This window comes from Cryptococcus neoformans (assembly GCF_000091045.1).
Source record: "Cryptococcus neoformans var. neoformans JEC21 chromosome 5 sequence".
Lineage (NCBI taxonomy): Eukaryota > Fungi > Basidiomycota > Tremellomycetes > Tremellales > Cryptococcaceae > Cryptococcus > Cryptococcus deneoformans.
The window spans coordinates 218,450-236,909 of NC_006687.1; the positions used below are offsets into that span (position 1 = coordinate 218,450).

The following is an 18,460-nucleotide window of genomic DNA, read 5'->3' on the forward strand; positions in this document are numbered from 1 at the left end:
ATGTACGCCTAGTACAAAAAAGTGAGTCGCCAATGGTAGGTCCTTGGGCACCTACTTAAGTAGTCAAGAACAGTTACTCATTCGTGAGGCCCTGTATTCATCCATATCGCACCAACCTTTCTGTTTCACGACCTTGCTAGATATTTTTATTCGCATATCTACTCTAAATAACCACATTATTTTCATCATGGGATACCGGTTGATAGCTTCCGGCGACCGTCCGTCCTTCACAGTCATCGAATTTGATCCCGCCCAGTCGGCTTTGAAACTCGAACACAACTATCCTGCTCCGCACAACTGCTCATGGCTAGAGAAATCACCCTTCCGCCAAGAGAACGATGGCACTGTCGACAAACTTTTTGCATTGTCGGAGGGCGATGAAAAGGGAGAGCTGTTCACCTTCGAGCTCCACGGTGAGGACGTAAAGATTACCAGTCGCGAACCGACTTTGGGTGCTCCGGCGCAATGTGAGTACATCAAGCGCTGGGTGGCGTATGCTCTGCAAGTCATCTTTGCATTAACGTTAGATCAGTCCAGCTTCTTTCGGACAGGTCGGCAGTTGTTTTAGCTACAGTGCGTCTAGCTGCACCTCCAATTTACCGGCCTCGATGTGACAAAAACTAATAGGCACCAGTACTTGGGAGGTTCCCTTGCCCTCTATCCTCTTTCAGCCAACGGTACATTCGCCAGCAACGTCAAACGCACTGAGATCACCTTCGATTTTACCTACTCATCACATCCAGGTGCTCACGGTCCTGTTCCATACCGTCAAAAACAGTGTCATGCCCACCAAGTTCTCGAACACCAGAAGACTGGGTGGTTCTTCTCATGCGATCTGGGCTCCGACCGCGTTTGGATAGCTCGCCGAAGTCAAGGGAACGCGCAGCTCGAGGTGGTTGGGTCGCTCCACCTGCCCCCAGGCTCTGGACCAAGGCACGCTGTGTTTTCGAAAGATGGTGAGTGATTTTCACCTGAGGTGGTCGTCCACTTTGTACGGCAAGTCGAGCTGATACATACGCTGCTACAGAGAATCTCGCCTACGTTATCTGCGAACTCTCTCACCAGGTGCACGCTTTTCCCCTTCCTTCGTCCACAACTGAAAACGTAGAAGACATTCAGCCGCTCTCTGCATTCTCTGCCAACGTCATCCCTCCTAATGTCCCGCTCGAGCATCAGACTCTCATGGACTCTTCCGAGATTTGGCTTCACCCTACAATTCCCAACGTCATCTACGCTAGTAACAGGTGGCAACTGCACATTGCTGAACGCCAGCCTGAATCGCAGGATGTCGCCCCACCGCCCAAGGGTGATTCATTGGCCATCATTCTGCTGAATGAAACGGGCGACAAAGTGGAAAGCGTGAAACACGTCGAGACTGGACTGGACGCAATCAGGGGCTTCAGAGTCAGTCCTGATGGTAAATATGTGGCCGTGGCTGGTCAAGAAGGAGGTGGGGTTGAAGTGTATGGCATCACCGGATCGAGAGGAGACGAATGGGATCTCATCGCTCGATTGGGGGAGAAGGAAGGCGTAGGAAGGGGTATCAAAGACGTCCTTTGGCTGTAGCAAAGGGGTGAGACGATTCTCCCGTTCTGAATGAAAATGCATAAGGAAAGTCTCTGAAAAGGAATTGATTGGTAACGTTTACTCTCTAACAAGCGTGTTTCACACCCGGAAGTATCACTCAATATTTTATGCTAAAGAAGTCAAGTCCTGTTGCATTCAGTTACAGTCGGCAAGCATGCTGCCAATAACGAAACCTCTTATGTTACAACCGCAAATTAATAATAGTTAACGGCTACGGTAACGGGAGCAAAACGGTCTAACTCGGCAAGTAACTAGAATTTTGTCTTATGATACCGGCCCGCGATCGCGGAGATTTATAGTCGGGTGGGCGCTAGCCGAGGAATGCCGAACCTTCAACGATGATGCCTCTTCTGTCTTGCGGACCGACTGTAATTACCCCAGTCTACTAACGATAATGATGATCTTTACTGTCCATCTCTTTTCTTTGAGGTCTGTTTGTCTTTGTTTCTTCCTTACCCTAATAGCTTCTCAAAAATCACCCGTGCCTTCCTTCTTCGTCCGCCAATGTCGCCAACATCTTTTCAGAATTCGGCCGGCCCTGGCCCTCTTCTCAACCAGCACAGTCGTAGTCCACCTAGTGCCAGTAATGTCAGCAGCCGTGACCGTCAAGGCACAGCGGAATCAGATATAGAAGCCAGAGAAGAGAACGGTGCCTCTAAAGCTCCACTTCGTAAGAAGCAAAGGAAGCAAAGGCCTGTGTTCAGTTGCGCTGGTATGTACATATCTTCATGGTCTGTCTTGATTGCCAGATCATCGTTTGATTTTGCTGACATTCTTTTAGAATGCAGGAGGCTCAAACTCAAGTGTGATCGTCAGGGTGAGTGATTTGATACTCTCTATGCACCATACCAAACTCATTTATCCAGTGCCATGCGATAACTGCGTCAAGAGACGTTGTCATTCTATTTGCCCCGATGGGGTTCGCGTTACCAGACAGTAGTACGTCATTTACACAGTTACTGGTGAGCTATTTACTGTCGCTGACGCAAATGAACCCAGTCTCGCAAATCCTGATTCCGCTTTGCTTACGCGTCTTGAGCAACTGGAGGGCATCGTATCTAGACATAGATTGGATCCCGTCATTACAGAAGCCGCATCGGCGAAAGAAACTAACAAAACTCAAACGCCCTCAGGAATGCAGTTACGCTCCCAACAGGCGACAGGGAATATAAATGGTAGTTCCCGAAGTCGCGGACAGAATTCTCCTCATATGGCTTCGCCTTCTTCTGTGGCCGCTCAGCCTCCAACTAATCGACCAGAAGAGGCATCTTCCAGCCTGCAGCAGTCAGATGATGATGACCATTTGCGAGGATCTTCTTCATCAGGCCCTTTTCGGTATGATATGCTAGAATCCCCGCGTTACGAGCATCAACCTCAGCCTCAACATCTACAACAACATCCACCCCAAACTCACGCGTCAGATCTGCAGTTCAACACTGTTCGCCCCGGTAATCCAGATATCTCTCACAGGGTAGAAGCAGTTCATGAGATTAACAAGATAGTTCCATGCGATGGATCAATACGATTTGATTTTCCCACGCATTCTACTTCATCGACATCACCCCCCGCAGCCGGCCGTCACAGCGACAGTAACGCTGAACCGCATAGTCATCATCCCCACCATTTTGGTCCTCCTGTCCTAGCTGAGAATGTCGATGTTGAGGAAGAGCAGAGCTATGGTACTTTGGTGATGGGACAAGGAGGAACGAGCAAGTACTTGGGGCCGACTGCAGCGAGTGAATGGTTGAGGGATGTAAGTCTTCATGACTCCTACTTGAATACGTACGCTGCTTATTTGGACAGCAAGAGACACGAGACCACGCTGAGTCGCGAGATCAGTCTCGATTACCATCTCCTGAGATCCCAGAGGCATCGGTGCCCCCACACAATCTACGCCCCACAGCTGTTCCTCATTCATTTCCTTTTCACACTTCAAAGACCAAAGTTGTCTCATGGTCGAGATATGATCTTCTCTCCAGGCTACCTGATAGATACTACGCCGACATGCTTGTTGACAGTTACTACCGTTCCTTCAGCTGGCAGTGAGTAAACCTACTGTCTTGGCATGAATCTCCTTCGATGCTCATACAAATGATGAAGTTACGACATCTGCCCTCGTTCTGAATTCCAGCCTGTCTACGAAGAGATGTATCTCTTTCGGATAACAAGCATCACATCTCCTCCTGAACCTCTCCAGCGACTTGGCCGAGGCAGGATGAACTATCAGGACCTAGGTCTTGTTTTTATGGTCCTTGCTTTCGGCACATTGCATTGTCTTGAACTGGCGCCCAATGATCCTACTGCATACGAGCTGGCTTCTGTAGCTCAGGTCGCTTTGTCAAAAGGCGATCTTCTGTCGCGACCTTCAATTTCAGGGCTTCAAGCCTTGGTACGTTCTCATGTTTTATCTTACGATTGAAGACCAATCAGGCTGACTGTAGTTTCTTTTAAAAAAGCATATATTGGCCCAATTCAGTAACGAATCTGAAGAAGGGCGAAATGGAGATGCATCCTGGCCATTATGGGGTCTATCGATGAGGTTGATACAGGCGGTGAGTTTGATGGCCCTGAAATATATCTGATATTCCGCATGCTCCGAATGCTGATCGCCGCTGTATCTAGATGGGTCTTCATAGGGATGGTGCCAGATGGGATCTTGATCCAGAACTTGTAGAACAGCGACGGTCAGTCATTTCCTGATTCGACTGCCTGCCATGTGCTGTCATTGATGCGCAAACATTCAGCCGAGTATTTTGGGAATGCCACAGTGCCGATATCTTCCAAGCAAACTGTAACAGTCGGCCGTTAGTTACACAGTTCATTGCCGTTATCGATTACTGACATTGTTTCGCACACTATTAGTAACACTCTCTGGCCAGGCGTGTATGACACCGCGTACCCTTCACAACCCCCAATTCATATCGAGAAGGACTATTATACTCTGAAGTTTGAGCTCAGTCGCATAGCTGCATCGTGAGTGGCAACTAATAACTTTTAGAGCACCAATCTAGTATGTTCGAGCCTGACTATCCCGGTGCAGAATCCTCGGCTCAGCAACTAATGTTCAAGCTCCTCCTTATTCTACCATTATGGAGCTCTCTCGTCAAGTGTGGGTATCACTTTGCCCTCCTGGTGGATTTGGGTCGCTGATACTAGGTTCCAACGAACAGCACTGATTTCGAGCGTCAGGTACCTTTCAATCTGCGATGCCGACAAGCCCTCCAGGCTTTGCCTAGTATCTATCCTGATCCTCAGGCTGCAATTGACAACAGTCCTGAAATTAGCTCGAAAGAACTTCATAAGACTTTTCAGGTGAGCTTTTCGGGAACAAAGCTGTATGAAGATCACTCAGCCGGGAGCTCACGTTGGCAACAGAAATTTTTCTTGTCCATCAGCATCTCCGAAACCCTATTATTCCTCCATCGTCCCTACTTCGTTCGTGCTCTCATCAGGACCTCTCCCGACCCCTCACAGTCCGTTTACGCGCCTTCATATCTCACAGTTGTTGAGAGGTGTAATGTGAGAATTTGTTCATCTGCCGGATGGCCACACTTCCAAGAAAGCTTACATTTTTGCTTGTAGGCAATCGTTCAATGCGTTGTCACGATCCATAAAATCCATCGTAACGTTTCAACCCGGCACTGGCCACTATGGGCAAGTTCCTATCGATATGAGTTAAAATTGATGGCTGATCCTTTTAGCGCAGTATCATGCTTTCAATTCTGCCGTCTCAATGGGTACTCTGATATTTAAGTCACCTCAAAATCCTCTGTCGGATTTTGCCCTCGGTCTAATCAACACCGTGATTGAGGCGTTCACGTCGGCTGTCCAAACGGGCTCTTCTCCCCGCCTGTCCACCAACCTCCAATGGCTAATTAGGCTCAGGCGTAGATGCCAAGACGCTATTGACAAATCCAAATGTGAGAGTGCCGGCCAACAAACAACCAGCGATAATAGCACCTTTGCTCTCCGTGAGGGCGATACTGGCGACAATAGCGATCAAGATGACCCAGATAACTTTTCTCTTCTTGGTTGGAGGACGAGGTTAATCCAGCGTGCGGCTTTTGGTGGACAAGTGGCCAAGATTATTTCGCAGTCCACGCCATCGCAGTCAAATGACAGTTCTCCTCAGATTATGTCCTCGAATATCAACCTGCTTCCAGACATCTTGGGTCCTACGATGGGTGGTTTAACAGGAGCAGGTGTCCTGAATCCAATACCGGGAGCCGAGAATATAGCGAATAAGCAGATGTCATCGAGTACGAGCACTGCGGGCGATCAAACTGAGATTAATGAAACTTTTACAAATCAGCTTGTGAGTCTATACCGATCAAATAGTCCTTCCGAGAATTAATCTCGCGAGGCTGGTATAATTGCTTGGGACGCAATGCTGACGTTTAAAACAGTTGCAACAATTCTGGGAGCCGATGCTGCTACAAGATGCTCCTAATGTAGGGGATAGTACCTGGGACCCATTCCAGACGGTTAACTGTTGGGATTGGAACATGCATCTTTATAGGGAAGAAAGGTCTCATCAAGCGCCCAATCCAGATACGCATGCGTGAAGAATGTTGTTGTGGTTATTGGCGAAATTTGTGTAATGTTATCATTTATATATTGGGTGCGACTGTGTTCGGTATAAGCAATGTATCTATATCTATGATCGTGTTCTAAGATCGTGTTTGATAATCGTTAATTTGGGTGTCGTGGAACTAAATAAGTCATATCTTTGGCATCGGCGAAGTCAGGACCAGGAGCAAGCATTATGGTATGCATGAATTGGGAAGATGCCGAACTCATTCATCCGAGACAAAAGCAACAATAAAAGATAAAATGAGATGAAATAAAATGTCCCCTAACAGAAAGTATACTACTGTTTTTTTCTACACTGAGATCTACTACAGCTATGACTACTAATGCACATCAACCTCACCTAAGCCTTGTATGGAGCAGGAGAGACGCCCTCAAGCAAAGCCTTGATCCTGAGAGCAACCAACTTGGAATGGTATCGAGTCAGAGGCAAGTAGCCGATCACCAACCACAGGTTGGGAACACCACACTCCTTCCAGGCAGACTTCATCTCGCCCTCCTCGTCGACACCCCAGATAGGGCCACATTGGTCAGCGATCTTGTCACCCAATGTCTGTCGGACAGAGTCGATGGTGTTGGAGAAACCGGTAGCGAAGACAACGAGGTCAAACTCCCTCTCCCTGCCCCCAGAAAGAATGACCTTGTCCTCTGTGAAAGACTCAACGTAGCCCTGCTCGACCTTGATCTTGCCCTTGATGATCTGCTCACAAGCACCCGCCTCGAAGTAGAAACCGCCGTTACGTGTGGAACCAAGAGTAGCTTGACCGGTACCCCTCTGACCCTTGTAGGTCTTGAGACCCTTGGCGCGAAGACCGTCGAGCATTTCTTTGTCGAGTTCCTCGAGAACGGCACGGTTGCGTCGAGCAAGCTCTTCACCGGGACCCACGGGCATGGAGTTGAATAATCGGTCCTGTTCTTCAATGTTGGGAGCAACGCCATTCTTGGGCTCAAAGCTACCAATGTTACGAGGCACGGAGTGGGTGAGGGACATGATATAGGTGGGGGATCGCTGGAGAAGGGTAACGTCGATGTTTCGGCGGGCACAGTCATAGGCAGTGTCAAAACCGGAAGAAGAAGTACCAACAACGAGGACTTTCTTGCCCACCCATTCACGAGAGCTGTCGTGAGAAGTGGAATGACGAGCAGTGCCCTTCCACTTGTCCATACCGGGGATGACGGGAGTCATGGGAACACCACAGAGAGAAGTGGCCATAACCTGAACGATCAATGAGCGGTAGTCCCAAAAAAATTTTCGAATAAACTCTCACTTACAACGTGCTTGGGGTTCAAAACTCTGGTTTCACCATTCTTATTAACCTCGACGGTCCACTTGCCATCGGCGTCTTGCTCGGCCTTGACAACAGTAGACTTGGTCCAGACAGGCAGCTCCATAGCGGAGGCGTACCACTCCATGAAGATACCGAGCTTTTGAGCAGGGGTGTAAGTTGGCCAGTACTTGGGGAAGGGGAAGTAAGGGAAGTGGTCCGCCCAGTGAGGGAAGTGAAGAGAGAGGTATTCGTATCGCTTTCTCCAAATCTCACCGATCTGAGCGTTACGCTCAACGATGAGGTTAGGTACACCTAAAGCCTTGAGTCGAGCAGCGAGTGCAAGACCACTTGGGACACAAAGTCAGTACACCGAGTGACAAATCTTGTAAACAGAAAACTCACTTTTGGCCACCACCGACGATCAAGACATCGGGCACGATCTCCTCGTCGTCCATCTCCCTTTGCTTCTCCCAAGATACGGGACCGGTCATGTGGCCATCAGCAGGATCGAGCTCAGGGAACTTAAGAAGAGATTCGGCGACAGAGTGAACAGTCCACAGACGCCATCCCTCCTGAGTGAATACAGCGTTGATGACGGCAGAAGCCTGGACAAGGGGAGTATCGAAAGACAAGACGAATTGGAGGAAGGAAAGGTCGGGGTAAGGCTTCTGGATGGCAGGTGCGGGTTTAAGGAGCTTGAAGTTGGTGCAGTGGGTGGATGGCAAAAGGTCGGCGGCAGCACGAGCAATGTTCTCGGTAAAGTTGAAGGTTCGGTAGTCCCAGGTGAAGGCAAGTTTGTCCCTCCAAACACCTGGTAGATGTCAATGTCGTGACACCAGGAGGAAAGAAGTGAATTACTCACCGTACTCGAGGAACAGGCCAGTGAAGCCCTTCGCATCACCCTCGCTCAAAACCTTGGAGAGTTTAGCGACAATCTCCTCGGCAGCATTCTGAGCATCGACATCGTCGGGAATAGAGACACCGAGAGCGTCGGTGGTGGGCAAAGCGTGGTTGTACTTGAAGTCATACATGAAGTTGTCGGCGACGGGAGGCTTGGGAGTCTCCTCGAGCTCGACATGGCCGTCAACGACCTTAGACTTGAGGTCGGCCAGGTCGACCTTGTGGTTGTCAATGATGGCGGTGGGGCTCATTGTGCGAATATGAAAATGGAGGATGTGGAGAAGTGTGAATGGAAAGTGGAGAGGGGATAGGAGCAGACATGAGGGTCTTTATACATGGTGTGGGGTGAGTATGCTGCATGAAAAGCCGGTCAGTGACGGTCCGGCTTGACGAGCAGAAAAGCAGAGGGAGATGCTCAAAACATTGTCAGCCGTCCACGGAGATAACCCCGTCCACCGGAATTAACACATTACCACTTCACAAAATCCCGACCTTTTCTCGGCTCTCTGTACGCCCCATTTGCCTCTCACCTCTCAACAACAAATGTCCATTCGCAAATACAAAATATTCTAATACAAATACTTCCAGCAGTCGCAATGCCGACATTTGCAGTCGGCCGTGCGGACGTCGAAGAATACCAAATGACAGTATCGGGGTATAAGCGTATTATTATTCCTCTCTCTTCTCCTACTTCGACTTTCGTTGGTTTCCCCATCATCATCATCCATCCTTTTATGCATGGATAATTTTTGCATGTGCGAGACCCCAAGCATTGGTGGCTAACCAATAGTAAATGTGGACGATCAAGCAAGTAGTGTTTAGGGTTTCTGATGGCAAGTCAGCCATCATAAAATCAACGCCCTGCCTCCTCTTCTTCAGGCACACATCTGCAGTTCCTAATTAGACTTTCCCGTTTCGATTTGAGCTATGGACTGAAAAAGGCTACTGCGTAAGAGTAACCATTTGCCACTCTGCTGACATGACTACCCTTGCCCAAAATCTCCTACAGTAACTAACCTCAAGGAAATGTCGGACATACCAGCAAGGTTGAATAATAATGCCGCCCATCGTCATATACGAGTGGATCGGCCTTTCGGAGATAAGGAGCTGAGATGTGAGAGAGAGGCATGCTGGACGTGGTTAGGCGCGAATCTAGTGGGATTTAACGTTGAGTGGGTTGGATGCATAATAAGGATAGCTCGGCTTTTGGCGGTGTTGGCGTTAGTAGAAAGCAGACTAATGTGGTAAAAGAAGAGTTGTTAGAGTTGTTGTATATAAATGGTCTCATGAGTTTTTCCCCAATAAGACTCCTCTCCATCTCAGAAGCTTATTAAAAACATATCGTCCAAGTACATCACATCATTCTCGACCACCACCGACCGTGCGAGCGATTAAATTATTTCGGGCCTCCACATTCCCACCTCCAATCCAGTTTGATAGAGTTGGTTCCACGAGGCCCCGGAGCCAGAATATCGGAGCGGAGCAACTACTGCTTTGAGGTTTGTTCTTCTTCAGAAGTTTGAACAAGGCGCTTTCTTGAATTCGGCCAAAAATACAGTTTTGGCGTCTATGGCTTTCCAAAGATTCATGTAACCATTGTAACTGTTATGCACTGCTACAAAATCAGTTAGGTCGTGAGTAGATGTTTCACAGATCAGAATATTTTGATAGAAAAAAAGAGGAGAATCGGCCGGCTGGGTTTCCTCCTGCCGAACTAGAAAAAAAAAAACAAAGTTGCGCAGAGTTACTGATGAGCCTGCAACCCGGCTAGCAAGTATTTTCGGCGCCTGCCGTCCTATAATCTTTATTTTACCGTGCCCACCCACCGCTTTCATTATCCGATCCTCGACTTCTGCAGTCTGTTGAACAGTATAACTTTCAAACACAGTGTGGTCGGTAGTATTACCTGCTAAACGAAGAGAGGGTAAGATGCTGTACCGACAGGCTTTATAAAAGCTCCGCCCTCCACGGTGATTTTCACAGCGCCATTCAAATCTTCTGCTACAACGGCTGGTGGGACTCCACAGTGCCTGAAAGAAAGCCCCGCCTTCGCGGATAAGATAAGCGGCGGCTGCAAGTTGTTCATGTCAAACGTAGCCGAAAGACGGATGGAATTTTGAAAGACACGGTCATCTTCACACCGTTTTGTACCGGTTGACCCCAATACATAAAGATGAGCACAAATCATCCAGAGCCCCCTCAAATTGTTCCCATCTATTCAGCCCACCTTTCTACCCATCTACATCACAATGCCCGTCGCTACTACTCCCGACACAAAGCTCAAGCTCGCCGTCATCGGTTTAGGTCGAATTGGTGCCGTTCGAGCCCGTATCCTCAGTAATTACGCTCCCAAGATCCACGTGGTGGCCGCTTGCGACTCCAAACCCGGGTCTGACGTTTGGGCCGCTGAGAACTTGCCTTCCCATGTACAGTTCTTCTCCGACCCAGAGGAGTTGTTCCAAAAGAGTGGTGCTCAAGCTGTCTTGATCTCTACTGTCACTGCTACTCATGCTCCCCTTGTTCTTCGTGCTCTGGAGTTAGGCTACGTGAGTCTGATAGTGAATGATTAGAAGGAAGAGCTGACAAAAGTCTTCAGCACGTCATGTGTGAGAAGCCTATCGCTGTTGACATTGCCACTACGAAGCAGGTCGTCGAAGCTGCCAGAGCCAAGCCTGAGCTCAAATTTTTGGTTCCCTTCTGCCGTCGATGTAAGTTGGCCTGTTGAATGTTTTAATTCTTTTTGTTTGGTGACTAATAGCATTCGCAGATGATGAGTCTAACCGAGCTCTCAAGATGTTAGTCGACGCAGGAGAGTTGGGAGACATCCACGCCGTCGAATCTTGGTGTCTTGACGCCCAGGACCCCACAGGTTAGTAACAGAGTATTGTACCTCACCATATACTCACATCCATTCAAAGGTTTCTTTGTCCAGTTCTCAGCCATGTCTGGCGGTATTTTTGTCGACATGGGCGTTCACGACGTAAGCTTCTCTAGGCCATCCGTTTACCTTAATTGCTGATCGTCTTCGAAGATTGACATTGCCCGCTACTTCCTCAACGTTAAAAAGGGTCTGATTAACCCTAAGAAGCAAGTCAACAGGGTCATCGCATTTGGTCAGACCGCTGTCTATCATGATCTGCAGAAATTTGGGGATGCCGATAATGGTTACGGTATCGTCGAGTTTGCCAATGGGAAGATCCTTACTTCCCATATTGGACGAACTCTTACCAATGGGCACGAGAGTTCCACCAGAGTCTTTGGTACCAAGGGTACAGCTGTAGTCAACGCTGTGAGAGGCATTTATTCTGCGATAAAGAGCAAAATTGACGTTAATTATCTAGGAATCTCCTGCAAACCGTGTTCAGCTACGAGACGCCCATGGAGTGAGAAGTGAGACAACGTATGTATCCATAAAATACCCTCTCCAGACATGGGCTCATCATTTCTTCTAGTGGCGACGCCTTTGTTCTTTACCAACAATCCTTCGTCAATGATCTTGATGAGTTTGCCACCTGTGTATTGGAGGACAAACGTGAGTGTCCCCATAAAAAGAGTTTCCGGATATCCAATTCATATAATTACTCCAGCTTTATCCCTCCAACCTGAAGACGCTCTTGAGGCCAGCAAGATCGCCACTGCTCTGCAATACTCTTTCCGAAACAGGGTGGCTGTTGAGTTTGACGACGAAGGAGAGCCTATCATGCCTTAAAAAAATGTAAAATTCTGAAATACATAGAACTATGTGTAATTGGGACTGTGTAACATTTACAACTGTGACTAGCGGATAGAAGCCTTGGAACGCATTCATTTGGCATTTCTCATGCAAGACACTGAGGTTACACTCCAGATATCAGATGTGGCCCTCAGATTCGTCTTTTTCTACCTTCACGTATTGATATTAATCATTTCGTTTTCGAGAGAGACTGGCCTCTGGCTGCCACATCAACACATCCTGCCCCCTGTATCTCGCTTCCCGTCCAAGTTTTATTTTTTCTTAGGCCCTTTCGGCTGGCTTTCTTTCTTTCTTTCTGGAGCAGAGATCTTTGTTGGTTATTGCTTGGCTGTGTTTGAGACTTTTTTGGGCTTTGAAAAGAGAAGAGCTAGACTAAATATCGACTGTCGAACCAGTAGTAGAGCATTGCGAGCTGCATCTGTATGCTCTGGAACAGCTTCGTATTCAATCACACCTAACTCAACTCGTGCCTTTAGAAAGAAACTTAGTAGTAGGGAGTTATTTCTTGCTTCCATTTTGAAGATCGAAAGCAAGGCTTGGCGGAATGGAGGCTTGTAACGGTATGTTATTTCCGAAATTTGCAATGACTTTTGTGAGAACGGGAACAGCATAATAAGTCAAAAGATATGTCGTTATGATTAACAATCATGGGCGAAAGTACGAAGTACAGAGGAGCGTGAATGAGTTAACATGATGGAAAACTCATCGCACCATATCTCCCAGGGCGTCATTCATAACTGTGATGATTGCCTACATTGCCTATCATCTCAAACATTGCCTACCTGAAAATAAATGAAATCCCCCAAACTTCTGTGATACACCTTATGCTCACATTGACAATTCATCACTCACTTGTACCCAAAGATCGACTGCCAAAATTTATGTCCTTGCTCGCGATTGATGCCCTGCTGTCTGCTCATCTATCCACCTGCTGCCCATCAACCGAACATCCGTCTACATCCCTTATACACATCATGCATGAGAAGCTGACCATCAAAAGTACAAGCGCAGAGCGCAGATAGACACTGCAAGACACGGTTAGTCTCGTTATTTAACACTCACTACGAAGGCAAGCGGAATGGTAAAACTAGTTTGTCGGGTCGCGAGTTGGTCGTGAGATGATGCTTGGCCTTGGCGGAAGTCACAGAGGGCGAAGATGTATAGAAAGGTTTGAGGTCTTTCTGGAGATGGATCCAGGCGTGATGGAGTACATTTGCTTACTTTTTCGTTGATGGTATTAACCGCTCCACAGTTCATGAGCAGCGGTTTATGCGTTTTCCTTTGATGCTGTGTTTTTGCACTTTGCAGCCACGGACAGCCACCAAAAGGCCTAGATTCGTCAATATGGAGTGATATTAGTACTCTCCAGAAATGTCTCCGCGGTTGTTGTGTGTAGTACATACTACAATTAGCCTGGGCGTGGGAAAGAAGGCAGCGGCAGAGTTGCGTATCCGATAATGCCGACCATCCCCCGTTTAAGTTACGTCTACAGTACATATATCCAACCTTCACTTCCCATACATTTTCCTCATCCTTACTTCTATTTTCTATCCCCCTTCCCGGTCCCCGTATGTGGGAGCAAGTTCTCTACCCAGAGCTACCAGGTATCCTTGCATATGTGTGTATCACCAAGTCTCTTGGTCCTTTGTGCGCTCCGCTCACCTCACAATGGTTTTCCAGTTCCCTTTCGCCTGTCGTCTGGCCGCTTTCACACTTTTTACACCACTTGGCGTGTGTATCATCCTTGATATCGTCGCTTACGGTGAGTTCTTCCCTCGCCAAAGTTACCCTTTCTTCGCTTGGGAACGGGTGGCCGTCGGCCTTCGATCGGCCATTGATTGGTTACGAATACCCTCGGCGGAAATGCTGACCAACGCCACGTCCTCCGTCTTTTCCCGCATATATAGCCATCGCTCGAACACTCCATTTGACAATTACCCCACGCCGTGTCCCACGTTCACCTCCAACCCTCACATCTCAAATTCTCGTTGAAGCAGTACCTGTGACAGAGGCAGACTCTGATTCATCGTCCTCGGCCTCTTCATCATCCTGACATATACTGCAGCTCGCTAGAAGATGACGACCCCCACCGCTGTTACTCTTGTTGGAGCGACTGGTCTTACCGGCTCGCATTCCCTCAACTGCCTCCTCACCTCTCCTCATGCCTTCTCTATCAACGCTCTCACTCGTCGTCCGCTTTCCGACACTCCATCAGCGGTCAATCCTCTCACCAAGCTCACCACTCGAATCTACAACTCACTCTTTGATGCTCCCACCGATAAGGATGCTCTTGTGCAACAGGGCGGTATTTATGTATCCTGTCTTGGTACGACCCGGGCCGACGCCGGTGGAACTGCGGAGCAGGAAAAGGTGGATTTGGGTTTGAACAAGGATTTGGCTACTCGTGCTAAAAAGGATGGCGCAAGTACTGTAAGCAATTGTCCTCCAACTATTCGTATTTTGAAGCTAACTCGAAGGCTTTTAGTTGATCCTCGTTTCAAGTCTTGGGGCCGCCTCTTCCTCTTACTTTTTCTACCCACGCATCAAAGGTCAGCTCGAAGATGCTGTGAAAGCCCTTGACTTTGATCACACCGTCATCCTTCAGCCCGCTGTCTTGCTTGGCGACAGGGCGGAGTCGAGAGGAATTTCAGAGATTGTTTTGAAAGGTGTGATCAGGGGGATCAGGAAGGTTGGGCTGCCAGTGGATAGTCTGGCTGTCGAAGGCGCTGAGTAGGTTTTTGATCTTTTTGCTTCATTGTCGGCGAATAAACTGACATTCATTTTAGTATTGGTGCCTGTATCGCACATCTTGCTGCCAACCCTCCGAGCGAGAAGGTTTTGACCATTGGCGACCACGAAATTATCGCTTACGCTAAGCAGTACCGCGCTGCGCAGGCTCAAAGCTCAAAGTAATTGAAGAAACCTCTCCCTGCAGATTTAATTTCATTCAAAGATATAGGTTTAGAGTGTAAACGAAAATGTGTACAGTAATTAATTGTTCAAGGAAAAGAAGAAGGAGAAGGTGGTTCGTGTTCTGTTTATTAGATATTTTTTTTTTTCCTTTATTCCCACCCTCAAACTTGGATGTTCAAGAGAGAGATTTCCTACAAGATGAGGATCCTCCGTGCTGATGCATGCTGTGTTGTATAATGCCCAGTCACTGAACAAAGAAGTTGATAAACAGTAAATGGCGTAGCATACATATCTAAGATACTACTTTTGCAAGACTATTACTCTAAGTTTGGGACAGTAATCATTGAGTCGTAAACTTTGCGGTAAATCTCCTTGCTCGCAAATCTTCCTTCGTCCTATCCCTTCATTCCGACAATTATTGACTGCTCGGCTTTCTGATCTTGCCAAGACATAGCTCCCCTTAAACCTCTTTAATCCACTCTAATTGACGTATAGAGCCTTCTCAACATGAAGTATGTGGCCACATAACCTATTGAACCTCCAACAAGGAAGTCAAGAAGGGAGACTAAGAACCTGTCCATTGATCAGTATACCACACTGCAATTTATAAGAGGGGCGTAAACTTACAGGTAGCCAAAGTAGAGCACCACACTTGTGAACCCATTCAAATACAGTCTCGAAACCCAGTACCACACACCGTAAGCGAACAGCCAAAATGCTGAACCGCCTCCAATCAGAAACGCCCTCCAGTGCCATCTGTACTCCTCTGCGCAGAGTAAGAAGTAGACAAAGAGGACAGTGACAGTGGCAGTAGTTAAAGCGACGATGACAAAAGTGAGGAAGAGAAAGCCAAAAGCGTAATAGGCTCGGTTACCGAACAAAGAGGAAAGAACGAAGTAGAGCTCCACAAATGCAGCGCCGAAGGGAAGGATACCTCCGAGAATGGCGGCGGGCCAAGTTGACAGGTACCATGGCTTGGGGGGGATTTGTCGTGGAATGGAAGCGACTCGAACGGGGTTGATAAAGGCGCCGTGCTTCATACCATAGAAGTAGCCCCCAATCGACAAGGGCGCAGAGATGAGGAACCATAAGAACAAGACGGCGAGGATGGTACCGAATGGCACAGCACCTGAAGCGGAAGCGAAGATGAGGAAAAAGTTGAGCATGCCGATGATGGTGAAAACAACGGTAGGAAAGAGCACGGCAGTGAGGATGAGGTTAGTTTTCCATTGTTCCCCGCCGAGAGTGGTGTATGTTCGGGCAGAAGAATAACCAGAGACACAACCAAAGAGTGTCCAGCAGATGAGGAGCACGGTAGCAAGGGAGCCTCGGTTGGATGGAGAGAGAAACCCAAAGAGCGCAAAGACAAGAGTGACGATGCACATCATGATGAGGTGGATACCGTTGCCGACCATGACGGAAAGCAACATGGGTCGCTGAGGAAGTCGGAAGACCTCGCCGTGAACGAGCTTCCATCCATAGTCTTCTTGAACCTCGTCAGACAGGTCAACGGCATTGTAGCGGTGAATGTCACGTGAAATAGATCGCAAAAGGATCATGCCGACCATGAAAACGAGGAAGCCCGCAATGATAAGGGAGTTGATCAAACTGAACCAGTGGATCCTGGGATCAAAGACGTGAAGATAAGCGTCCCATCGAAGGCCCCATGGGATATCACTTTCAAGGAAAGATACAGAATAGGTGTAGAAGAACTCGTTGCTGTTTTCTTCGGAAAGGTAGAATGGTTGCTTGTTGAAACAGTCGGGCTCGGTCGACCCGGCAACCATAGAATTGACAGTGCTGGGATAGACGAGAACGCCAACCACCCTAAAGTGGTTCTCATCACGCATGTGATACTGGATGTAGATGTCGTAATGGTTGTTCAAAGCAGGCTTGTCCGGGTTCATCTCATCGTTACCCAAACTGAAACCCTGCGCATCCAAGAACGTCTCTCCGGTCTTGCTATCCCTCCTCATCTCACTGCTCGGCAGCCCGTCAATAAGCAAGTTCAACCCGTAATCTTCCTTGATCCTCTGGTTGATAAATGCCGCGTCATCTTTTGGCACACTAGCTTGGCACAACTTCTGACAAGTTGAGTTCTCCAACATTCGAATCTCGTAAGGAGATGAGAGAATTCGATCGCCAAAGAGAATCGAACCAAGGCTTTCAGGTTGTCTCTTAGCACCTCCTTCAGGTGAACAGAAGTGGAAGCGGCTGTCATAGTAATCGTATGATATGAGTGACTTGAGCTTAGAGTTGAGCATAGGAGTAAGCGTGTTCACAAAAACATCGATCTTCTCCCCTTCAAGGTAATCGCGTGGGGCAGACCCTGGAAGGTAGAATGCAGCTGCCGAGGAAAGTGACAAAAGCGTCACCAGGGCGATGAGCGTGGAGCGGAGGACCATTTTTGGGCGTCGGCGTACTCCCTGCTGTTTATTTATGAGTTTTAAGTAAGTTGTGGATGTCGAAAACAATCAAATTCCAATTCATCACTCGCGGTCATTTATTGTACTTACTTCGTTTGTTGCTGCGTCCGCTGTTAGATGGCGTCGGCGGTCGGCCACAGGACATTACGTAAGATACTTTATCTTGTTAAGGTTAATGATGATGGCTTGTTATATAGCGGGGAAGATCGACATCGATCCGAGTAACGAATATCAAATGGTGAAGCGAAAAAGGAAAGACCTTTACTTGTTGGATAAATTTTTCGTGAGGACAAGTATTGGACGATGCCGGAAGCGACATACACAGGCCTTTGTTCTACCATGTCCAGATTTACTACGACAGACCAATCCATCTCATACTTCTCAGCACTATTAATCCAACGACAGTGCTTGGCAGATCTCTCACATCCCTGACAAGCGGTATCCAAGTGTCGTTTACCTTATTCTCTTCTCCAATGTTCCGAGGCGCGGTCCATCCCTCTATCCGATATTTGTACTAGTAGATCTCGTCCCCATCTGCTCCGACGAGCAGTTCCTAGCATACTTCTTCGCGACATTTGGTGCTGATCATGATGTCGCTGCGATGAAAGGAACATCGAAAACGCAAGCATCCAATATCCACGAAATCCTGCAATCTCTTGACAAGCTTCTGCGCGAAGACGCGCACGGTTTCCATAAGACGCTTTGGGACGAACTACACAGGTATTATACGACCGAAGGCCTTCGGAGTGCTGGGGCAAGTCTTTAAACATACTTTGCTTCGCACGAAGGTTCGATGAAGGGGGTAGGGAAGGCAGTGTGGTTGCTCGGTGTACCAGATTTATAAAGATGATCTGGAGAAATATCGGAAAGACTTGATGAGGAGGAGGATTGCAGAAATGAGAAAGTACGAGAATGTAGTCGAGTGGGAAAGGGTGATTGACAAAGAGGTGAAGTCTGAAATATGTAGGGCGAGATTGAAAATTTTGTCGCAGGGCGGTTGGGAGAGGTATTGAAAAGAATGAAGAATGAAGGTGATGAAGAAG

The 18,460-nt window shown here is 47.9% G+C and overlaps 6 protein-coding genes across 6 annotated transcripts; 4 read left to right on the forward strand and 2 right to left on the reverse strand.

The window, feature by feature from the left end:
• Positions 1–41: 41 nt before the first annotated feature.
• On the forward strand, positions 42–1,681 carry CNE00830 (hypothetical protein). Its single transcript, XM_024657158.1, has 4 exons — positions 42–467; positions 533–573; positions 635–956; positions 1,028–1,681. Exons 1-4 carry the CDS (start codon positions 188–190, stop codon positions 1,564–1,566), a joined length of 1,182 nt encoding a protein of 393 aa, XP_024512850.1. The 5' UTR covers positions 42–187; the 3' UTR covers positions 1,567–1,681.
• Positions 1,682–1,986: 305 nt separating this feature from the next.
• Positions 1,987–6,239, forward strand: CNE00840 (hypothetical protein). Its single transcript, XM_024657159.1, has 16 exons — positions 1,987–2,299; positions 2,369–2,404; positions 2,454–2,526; positions 2,587–3,340; positions 3,391–3,629; positions 3,688–3,976; positions 4,044–4,139; positions 4,210–4,271; positions 4,332–4,391; positions 4,450–4,560; positions 4,628–4,696; positions 4,758–4,899; positions 4,963–5,106; positions 5,170–5,241; positions 5,294–5,902; positions 5,994–6,239. Exons 1-16 carry the CDS (start codon positions 2,092–2,094, stop codon positions 6,150–6,152), a joined length of 3,123 nt encoding a protein of 1,040 aa, XP_024512852.1. The 5' UTR covers positions 1,987–2,091; the 3' UTR covers positions 6,153–6,239.
• A 106-nt stretch (positions 6,240–6,345) lies between these two features.
• CNE00850 (flavin-containing monooxygenase, putative) lies at positions 6,346–8,869 on the reverse strand. Its single transcript, XM_570814.2, has 4 exons — positions 8,308–8,869; positions 7,848–8,256; positions 7,450–7,792; positions 6,346–7,393 (listed from the first exon to the last, which is right to left on the reverse strand). The coding sequence occupies exons 1-4, from the start codon at positions 8,594–8,596 to the stop codon at positions 6,521–6,523; spliced, it is 1,914 nt and encodes a 637-aa protein (XP_570814.1). The 5' UTR covers positions 8,597–8,869; the 3' UTR covers positions 6,346–6,520.
• Positions 8,870–10,114: 1,245 nt separating this feature from the next.
• CNE00860 (conserved hypothetical protein) lies at positions 10,115–12,625 on the forward strand. The gene is made up of 8 exons (XM_024657160.1): positions 10,115–10,891; positions 10,942–11,053; positions 11,113–11,214; positions 11,264–11,325; positions 11,377–11,634; positions 11,687–11,745; positions 11,798–11,877; positions 11,933–12,625. The coding sequence occupies exons 1-8, from the start codon at positions 10,595–10,597 to the stop codon at positions 12,052–12,054; spliced, it is 1,092 nt and encodes a 363-aa protein (XP_024512853.1). The 5' UTR covers positions 10,115–10,594; the 3' UTR covers positions 12,055–12,625.
• Positions 12,626–13,584: 959 nt separating this feature from the next.
• On the forward strand, positions 13,585–15,256 carry CNE00870 (endoplasmic reticulum protein, putative). Its single transcript, XM_570818.2, has 5 exons — positions 13,585–13,696; positions 13,759–13,840; positions 13,986–14,508; positions 14,564–14,808; positions 14,865–15,256. Exons 3-5 carry the CDS (start codon positions 14,155–14,157, stop codon positions 14,989–14,991), a joined length of 726 nt encoding a protein of 241 aa, XP_570818.1. The 5' UTR covers positions 13,585–13,696; positions 13,759–13,840; positions 13,986–14,154; the 3' UTR covers positions 14,992–15,256.
• CNE00880 (conserved hypothetical protein) lies at positions 15,216–17,452 on the reverse strand. Its single transcript, XM_570821.1, has 2 exons — positions 15,619–17,452; positions 15,216–15,564 (listed from the first exon to the last, which is right to left on the reverse strand). The coding sequence occupies exons 1-2, from the start codon at positions 17,394–17,396 to the stop codon at positions 15,462–15,464; spliced, it is 1,881 nt and encodes a 626-aa protein (XP_570821.1). The 5' UTR covers positions 17,397–17,452; the 3' UTR covers positions 15,216–15,461.
• Positions 17,453–18,460: the final 1,008 nt, after the last annotated feature.

Bases quoted from the DNA above. Each gene is read 5' to 3' on its own strand.
- CNE00850 (XM_570814.2), bottom strand. From the start codon at position 8,596: ATGAGCCCCACCGCCATCATTGACAACCACAAGGTCGACCTGGCCGAC. The intron at 7,793-7,847 runs GTGAGTTTTCTG...TTGTGTCCCAAG, and splicing joins ATCGTCGGTGGTGGCCAAAA to TGGTCTTGCACTCGCTGCTC. The intron at 7,394-7,449 runs GTAAGTGAGAGT...TTGATCGTTCAG, and splicing joins TTTTGAACCCCAAGCACGTT to GTTATGGCCACTTCTCTCTG.
- CNE00830 (XM_024657158.1), top strand. From the start codon at position 188: ATGGGATACCGGTTGATAGCTTCCGGCGACCGTCCGTCCTTCACAGTC. The intron at 468-532 runs GTGAGTACATCA...ACGTTAGATCAG, and splicing joins TTTGGGTGCTCCGGCGCAAT to TCCAGCTTCTTTCGGACAGG. The intron at 957-1,027 runs GTGAGTGATTTT...ACGCTGCTACAG, and splicing joins CGCTGTGTTTTCGAAAGATG to AGAATCTCGCCTACGTTATC.
- CNE00870 (XM_570818.2), top strand. From the start codon at position 14,155: ATGACGACCCCCACCGCTGTTACTCTTGTTGGAGCGACTGGTCTTACC. The intron at 14,509-14,563 runs GTAAGCAATTGT...GAAGGCTTTTAG, and splicing joins AAAAGGATGGCGCAAGTACT to TTGATCCTCGTTTCAAGTCT. The intron at 14,809-14,864 runs GTAGGTTTTTGA...CATTCATTTTAG, and splicing joins CTGGCTGTCGAAGGCGCTGA to TATTGGTGCCTGTATCGCAC.
- CNE00840 (XM_024657159.1), top strand. From the start codon at position 2,092: ATGTCGCCAACATCTTTTCAGAATTCGGCCGGCCCTGGCCCTCTTCTC. The intron at 2,527-2,586 runs GTACGTCATTTA...AAATGAACCCAG, and splicing joins GTTCGCGTTACCAGACAGTA to TCTCGCAAATCCTGATTCCG. The intron at 5,242-5,293 runs GCAAGTTCCTAT...CTTTTAGCGCAG, and splicing joins CCCGGCACTGGCCACTATGG to TATCATGCTTTCAATTCTGC.
- CNE00860 (XM_024657160.1), top strand. From the start codon at position 10,595: ATGCCCGTCGCTACTACTCCCGACACAAAGCTCAAGCTCGCCGTCATC. The intron at 11,054-11,112 runs GTAAGTTGGCCT...TAGCATTCGCAG, and splicing joins GGTTCCCTTCTGCCGTCGAT to ATGATGAGTCTAACCGAGCT. The intron at 11,635-11,686 runs GTGAGAGGCATT...TTAATTATCTAG, and splicing joins GTACAGCTGTAGTCAACGCT to GAATCTCCTGCAAACCGTGT.
- CNE00880 (XM_570821.1), bottom strand. From the start codon at position 17,396: ATGGTCCTCCGCTCCACGCTCATCGCCCTGGTGACGCTTTTGTCACTT. The intron at 15,565-15,618 runs GTAAGTTTACGC...ATCAATGGACAG, and splicing joins GTGCTCTACTTTGGCTACCT to GTTCTTAGTCTCCCTTCTTG.